General features: G+C 43.1%; 1 protein-coding gene across 1 annotated transcript; it reads right to left on the bottom strand.

Annotated features, from left to right (window-relative positions):
* Positions 1–572: 572 nt before the first annotated feature.
* On the bottom strand, positions 573–5,970 carry LOC149833589 (putative serine/threonine-protein kinase PBL8). Its single transcript, XM_090010886.1, has 6 exons — positions 5,406–5,970; positions 4,383–4,717; positions 4,113–4,248; positions 2,902–3,038; positions 2,655–2,778; positions 573–1,379 (listed from the first exon to the last, which is right to left on the bottom strand). Exons 1-6 carry the CDS (start codon positions 5,455–5,457, stop codon positions 919–921), a joined length of 1,245 nt encoding a protein of 414 aa, XP_089867012.1. The 5' UTR covers positions 5,458–5,970; the 3' UTR covers positions 573–918.
* Between the last annotated feature and the right edge of the window lie 1,770 nt (positions 5,971–7,740).

The raw sequence follows: 7,740 nt of genomic DNA, 5'->3' as shown, positions 1-7,740 counted from the left end.
CACATTGAAAGTAGCGTTGTTTGTGTGGTGGCAATTTGCCGTTTTTTCTATGATTATGTACGGTGAGACCTCTACATCCACGGGAGGGATCGATATATGGCCTGGTCTTAACAAGTCTTGAATCAACTTGGCCAGACTGAACATACAAGCGTTTCGCTCAAGGATCACCTTATTAATCTAGAATGTATATTGTTCAAATAGAAAATGGGGGAAGTTGCGATTCCCAAATGGTAGGAACCCTAGCGACCACTACCCATTAAAGATCCCATCGGCAATCTTCCGAAGAGATGAAGTTTAGGGAGGGCAAGTTGAACCAACTAAAAAGGCCAGCCACCAGTCCCTATCAACCTAGCCAACTAAGAACTTTCGATTACCTTGTAAGCCAAGCATAAGTCAGCTGGTCTGTGCTCGAGGGTGGAGACCCGGAACCTGTTATGATCATAGACTCCGGGCTTAATGAAATTAAAATTAGAAGAAAAAAAAAGGACGTTCTGGTGCACTACGTTTATTTTGTTTGCGCATGCGCAAAAAGGGAGAGGAACTTCTAAGGCTAACATAGGGAACTTTCCAAGTACAGTCAACATCTACAACTCTTGAAAAAACAACCATCACGAAAACACAAGACATCAACATGCACGAGCATGTGCATGTTATCGAGCATGTATATTACATAGGCATATGACACCCCGAGAGCTCACATGGAAACAACAAAAACAAAAAAGGGAAACATGCGCTCTCAAGAGTCGACAGTCAAGAGTCAAGACTAGGGGAAGCAAGCCACCGTGTGTATAATGCACACCTTCGTGGATGGAGCGAGACGAAAAAGAAAAAAACAGAAAAAGAGCATCAAAACTGGTCGCTGTAAGTTTGTAACATCATGTGGCCGGTGGTGCAGTACAGGAGCTCGCCTGGCTCCCTTCATCTGACCCTACATGCAGGAGGCCCTCTGGGGGAATTATTGCCATGAGGAGACCTGCAGGTGTTAAGGCCACCACCAGGGCTAGCATATGCATGCCTCATGCGGTACTCGACGCCCTGCATCGAACCCAGCATGGTCGTTGCTTCATCTGTACCAGTGCTCTGGAGCGGCTCAAGGGTTTCCACAACATCACTCATGAGGGGCCTGGCTTTCGGGTTCTGGCTCAAGCAGTAATAGGCCAAACTGCATGCCTTCTGTGCAGCCCTCACAGAGTACTGACTCTCCAGCCGAGGGTCGATTATCTGCAGAAGTTTCCTCTTGTCATTCAACTTGGGGCGAGCCCAGTCGACCAAGCTTTGCTCTTTGGGAGGCCGTGTCTTGTCGACAGACCGCCTTCCTGTCAGCAACTCCAGCAGCACCACTCCGAAGCTGTACACATCGCTTCTGGCTGTCAAGTGGCCTGATACCAAGGTGCCAACCAAAAACAAAGAACGAAATCACCATACATTTGCCTAAACTGCTTAACTTACATAATCAATTGCAACTCAAGTAGGTTACAAGCAGACATGTCGTTATTCAAAAGCTTTTTTTTCGATAGAGAAAGCTGGGGTTAGGCAGACCCCTACCAGTTATACAACCATACCATTTGGGGTTCGAACTTGCTACGTCCCAACACAAGGTGACGTGCACTAACTGCTCCTGCCCCTGTTGGTCATTATTCAAAAGCTTGCTAAATATGCAAGGCAGACAATCGTGACCACACGCAGAAATTGTGAACAACTCCACAGACAGAAACCCACCAGAGCAAGATTCTGATTTTCCAAACAAGACAACCTTGAGGACAATTGAAACAAGATAAAGAAACACCAGTAGAAGGAAAGATCCCTGCTCCTGCTGAACACAACTAAGAACACTAATTTTCAGCATGATCCAACAGTTTCACAAATCCTAAGACAAGTGATGGTTTAATTTTTTTTGCCACTTGCTCGATTGCCAGAGCAGATCAGGATCTGTGTGATAACCACTACGGTGCAATAGTCATTATAATCAACTATCATCCCCCCTAATTAAATTAATTGTTTAATGCCCACCATCATGGGTTTAGACTAAGCCTGCTTGATCACCCTGTCACATGGCTCGGTTTCACCTTTGTGCCCCATGTTGACCTCAACTGACAGAGCTAAGCACTCTTGACTGTGCATTGACAGGAACATCTTTGTGTTTGGTGCCATGGGAGACTCAGGCCAAGTCGCCCATTTGCATGCCATGTATGGCTATCATGATTTAATCATCGGAAGAAACATGACAAGTAGCAAAACCATAATCGGTAACCAGGGCCCATCACTATTCAACTGCAATGTGGGAAATGACATCATGTTGTAACTGACCATGTGTATTTAATACGGCCTCTGATGCCCTTTTGGTGGGTGGAGTACCCATGCTTGTAAAGTATTTGTCTGCACACGGAACAAATAATTCCAAGCAAGTCAAGGCTTGCATTTATTCTTATTTTAGAAACCCTGATATCTTTGCCCGTCTGAAAAACATTGCAATGTCAGGATGTAGCGAAAGCACAGATGGTGCTACTTGCACTTTCTAAAACAGGTAACTTGTGATTCTCCCGATTATAATCTAAGATATGACTGAACAGCAAACTACTAGAGCTACTGGATGGAATGCAAAGCATGTAACAAGGTCAACTGGCTAAAAAAGCAATCACTAGGAGAAAACCCACCAGTCATGACATACTCAGGAGCTGCGTATCCATAGGTACCCATCACACGTGTGGAAACATGCGTCTGGTCCCCCTGTGGCCCTGCTTTGGCGAGTCCAAAATCAGAAAGCTTAGCTGTATAATCCTGCACGGGATGGCAAAAAGAAGGCAAAAGTAAGATGTTCGTTTGACACCCTAGTTAGCTGTGGAAAATAATTCCATGGAATAAGGATATCTAGCATATGTTGTTCTAAGAAGCACTACTAACAGAGTCCAATAATATATTTGAAGTTTTGAAGTCCCGGTAGATGACTGGCTTTTCAGCATTATGCAGGAAAGCAAGCCCTTTTGCAGCCCCAAGTGCGATCATCATTCTTGTTGCCCAAGACAATGGAACAGATGCCTCTGAAAGTCTCAAGAAAGAGATGCAAATCAGTTCAAAGTAAATGCATCAAAATATCTGAATGCAACGAACTAACATAAGATTGAAAAGAGGGAGAAAAGATGATGAAAAACAGATGCAGTTGTAGAAACATAATTAAGTAGCATGAAGAAAGCTACCCCCCTCCCCGTGTTCTTGGATAGCAAGCCACAAGGAAAAAGCAGAAGGTTATATCTGCAGATGCATCCAACAGCAACAAGGTTACAATAAAATGGCACAAGGAGGTCTATTCATCATTTTGGAAAAGGTTCCACAACATGGTAAATGGAAGCCTGCAGGGTTCTCTGAAATTCATGTTAAGCCATATATCCAAGTGCACAGAATTGAAATTTTGACTAGTTGTCCAACATGGAGCATTGCCCAAACCCGCTATCTACTTTCATGTCTGACACAAAAGAAACCAACTGCAAGCACAAATATCTCAACTATCGAATAGATCTCCCTCAAATTCCCAAAGAAAAGATAAACAGCCCCTCTGCCAATCGAAAAAATAAGGTATTCTAATTAATTTTACCCAAATGCACAAGTTGTTCATGGACATACAGGGCAAGGGCACAGGAAATGTCTGATTAAAAACAATAGCTTTTCAGATGTTTTGAGGCTCGACAAACAGAGAATTTACTGCATGTTAAGCTTGACAAATGAATAGAACTGGGCCAAGAGTAGATGATGACAAGAAAAGCAGAGCCGCTTGCCAGAAAACAGACATGATGGTATTCTATTTTGGTTTTATCTAATAGCTGCAACATTTTTTTCTCCATCGGCTCCGCCATGAATAAACGAACCAAAGAGTAGCATATCACTTATTGGCTTCCAAAGGAAACCAAGTTAGAGACTGACTTAGCGTTGATAACAAAGGACATAGCCAGCTAATAGAAGTGAAATATGACCACAAAGCTTAAAGATTCCAGAAAATAGAAACAGCAACAACAACTAAGATTGTTGATGTGGTTGAAACAGAGAAATCGTGCATCTATGTGGTTGAAACAGCACATAGAGTGTAGTGAAAATATACAGAGGGGGAGAGAAAAACATACTTCGGAATAAATGGTTCTCAAGGCTACCCCGAAACATGAACTCATAGACAAGCAACCTGTGATCGTCCTCACAGCAATATCCAATCAGCTTCACCAAATTGGGGTGCCTGAGCTGCCCCAGGAAATTAACCTCCGTCTGCAAGCATCAATCATCAACCACAAGGTACACTCCGTGAGTCAACCCAGACAAGAAGCAGCGAAACATTGTTACATCAACATTGACTGCCAATGAAGCGGAAAGCCAAAAGCCCAAGAAAGAATCACACTTACGAGCCATTCTCTGTGGCCTTGAAGACCCTCCTTGTTAAGGACCTTAACAGCAACAGGCAGGGATTTCAGACCGACCCTTACATTCTCATCAATGTATCCTTTATACACCGTCCCAAACCCTCCTTCGCCAAGGATGTAATCAGAGCGGAAGCTCTTAGTGATCGTTTCTAGCTCAAACAGCGTGAAGGCAATGACTTTGGCCGACGCCACATTGTGCCTTGGATCATCTGCATTTCTTGGTGTTGAAGAATCGCTCAATTCCGATAAAGAGCGTTTGTGTCTCTTCTCAGAAGGAGCATTTTTGGCCGGTAATTGAAACATCTGGAGCTGTTGAACTGTTTGTTAAAGAACAGAAAAGAGAAGACTGTTAGGTAATCGAGGAGACAAAATGGGCTTCTACGAACTAACAGAATGCACCCTCCGAACGATTATGAAGAACAAACAGAAAAAGAAAATGACAAAATTTGGAAATACGCAGGAAAATAAAAAAAAGGGTATCTTTTTAAACGGAAGATATCAATCAAGGAAGTAATTTTTCATTTTTTTTTGGTAATGAGAAAGAGGATGAAAATGAAAGGGTTTTATAGCATAAGGAAGAAAAAGAAAACTTGAATTTACGGATAAAATAGCCGCCCTCAGAGAGAGAGAGAGAGAGAGAGTCACGAGAACCCCATTTTTAGGAAAGCAGAAACACATGAGGTTCCCAATCCCATTTCCATCGGAGAGCGGCTTGCTTCAGGAATTCTTCCATACAAAAAGGAACACAAATAAGGTCACAAGAATTACATAGTAAAGTCCCCTATCAAAAGAAAAGAAACGGGTTTTCATTTTTTTTATGGTTCCCATCGAAAATTACAAAAAAGAAGAAGGGCAAGAAAGAGGGTGGTTTTGTTAGAGGATGGGGTGGGGTGGGGTGTCGAAGCATCATGAGATGAAGGAAATTGAAGTAAAGCCCAGTTGGGGGAGAGGGGAAGAAAACGGGATAGGATTTAATTTCACACATTATGCGGATGGTGGGCTTACCTTGGGCATGGGTAACGACTGCCGATTCCTCTCTGGTTCCACAGTTCCCCATCTCACTCTCATACTTGTTGTAGAACTTTCGCTCCTCCGTATCCTACTCGTCCCCAACAATACCACAGCGTCACGCTCCAAATAATTAGGCCGGAACACATCCACAGGCGACGACGATCCGGGGACAGATCTTTACAGAGGCTGAGCAGATGCTGGTTTTGGTCCTGAGAGAGAGAGAGAGGGGTGGCGGTCACCCTCACTTCAACCCCATTTCAATTTCACTCAATTCAGTCCCGTTTTCACTCGTTTCAGGTTGTTTGTTGAAGTGAGCCGAAACCAAACAAGAAGATTTCAGTCTTCTTTTTCCTTCCCCTGTGCTAATTTCCTTTTTTTACTCTTTATTGGGAGGGGCGTAGTTGGAAAAAAAAAGAAATAAAAAAGGCAAGGAAACTAGTTGAGGAAAAGCAACTGCTCTCTCTCGCACACACAGAGTGGCTTGGCCGGGACGACGGGTCACGGCGTTGTCATTGGGTGAGGTCGTGATAGAAACTGGAATGGTACCTGCCTAACTGGATTTCCCCACCCCCTTTCTTCTTTCTTTTTTCTTTTTTATCATATTATATTATAATTTTATTATATTATTACTGAAGCAGTCCTTTCTGTCACGTCCCCTCACTCATCTGCTGCCCCCACAAAACACATTGCTAGTATGACCAAAACGCCCCTGGAAACATAAAATTACGGACAGGAATTAGTTAGCTTGTCACTTTCCTTGTATCTGATCTGAGGTACTAGTAAATATAAAATATATAATAATAATAATGTATTTTGCTTTGAAAGAGCCTTGTGTGGGCTTTCCGAAGGCCGCTCCACTCAGTAGGGACAAGCTACATGTGCTGCTCAACAAGGCCCTTCTCCCCCCTAATAAATGAGAGAGTTCCCCATATCTTCTCTTAATTTAATTTTCTCCATACTCCTCGTCATTATCTCTTAAAATAATAGTCAAGAAGAGGTTTACCGGAGGAAATGACAGTTGACGCAAGTAAGAAGGTTCTACAGTAACTTAACAGTTTTCTAAGCTTTTGTTGCTGTGCTTCCATGTTTCTACCTTTTCTCACACAGTTCAAAACCACCTCACCTTGCGCCATCCGGTCTCACAGTGCTCACTATTGGTTTCTTTCTTTTCAAGTCAAAAGAAAGGGGAAAACATTAACTTTTTGATGAAAAAAGAAAAATGAGAAGCATCTAAAAGCCTTCCGAGGTTATTTTTGTGACTCGATGGAAAATACGTTACCCTTCCCCTACTTTGAATAACTACGGGAGTGACAAAAAAAAAAATGAACGAACGAATGAAAGAAGGAAGAAAGAAAAGCAGGGGAAAAGGAAGAGGGTGGCGCTGTGCTGGGGCCAGTCAAAAGTTAGTAATAAAGAAGATTGAAGAGAAACAAAGATATCTTGTTAGCACGTGGTTGCGCTGCACGCGTGTGCGCATGGGCACACACAAACATGCAATTGTCGGTTCCTGGATTCCAATCATCCACCCTTCTTCACATTTCAACACCACCGAGCCTGTTACTACTGCCTCTGACCATCACCTTTAAACGGCTTTTTCCTTTTGCTTTTTTTTTCCTTCGACTCGGATTGTGCTTGTGAGCCGTGTCAAAGATAATCCTGTTTCCTAAAACCCAACTCGCCCAAAGGCCCAAACCCACTCTTTTTCTTTTGTTCTTTATCCATCTATTAACCTTCCGACTCCAGACGACGAAGAAACCTTCCTCGCAAGCAACAAGCAAACCGTAACGGAGAACATCATAAACTCGTGACGACTAGTTCGGTTAGGCTTCTCAACCCAATTTGACGGCAATGTACCATTTTAAAATTCAATACCTAAATGAGGCTCACAGGAGTTGGTAACACGTTGCAATTCAACGAAATATGAATGCATGTAAAAGACGGAAAAAGAACAAGATCACATGTGGTCCCTGCCCCAGGGGCTACTAAAGTCTGTCCACCATGTCTACCATCTTCTTTTCTTCTACTATTTACTTGAGAAGCAACTCTTTCACAACATGGATGAACGAGCCATTCAGCTCAAGGCCATGCGGTTTTAAAGGACCCCACAAAAGGACATACTGTGGCATAATCTAATCTCTATCATCGCCTCCATGAAATCAACAGTAGGGAAAGGCCATGTGGGCCAAGATCTGGCACCACCACCATGAAAAAGGGATCACGGATGTATCCCTTACAAGACAACGAGAGAGAGATGGAATGCCACTTACAGAACATCCAGGATAAGCTAGAGTTGACAATAGTTCATCGGGCTCCCAGAAATAAATAAATG

The sequence above is a fragment of the Nuphar pumila genome, chromosome 6, assembly GCF_984573655.1.
Source record: "Nuphar pumila chromosome 6, dmNupPumi1.hap1.1, whole genome shotgun sequence".
Lineage (NCBI taxonomy): Eukaryota > Viridiplantae > Streptophyta > Magnoliopsida > Nymphaeales > Nymphaeaceae > Nuphar > Nuphar pumila.
The sequence above is the reverse complement of the archived record's forward strand: the minus strand, read 5'-3'. Positions and strand labels throughout refer to the sequence as shown.

What these genes read in the sequence shown, in the direction of transcription:
- LOC149833589 (XM_090010886.1), bottom strand. Translation starts at nt 5,457, where the DNA reads ATGGGGAACTGTGGAACCAGAGAGGAATCGGCAGTCGTTACCCATGCC. An exon ending in TGAGAACCATTTATTCCGAA is followed by an intron (nt 3,039 to 4,112) that starts GTATGTTTTTCT and finishes TGAGACTTTCAG; the next exon opens with AGGCATCTGTTCCATTGTCT. An exon ending in TCCTGAGTATGTCATGACTG is followed by an intron (nt 1,380 to 2,654) that starts GTGGGTTTTCTC and finishes CCTTGGTATCAG; the next exon opens with GCCACTTGACAGCCAGAAGC.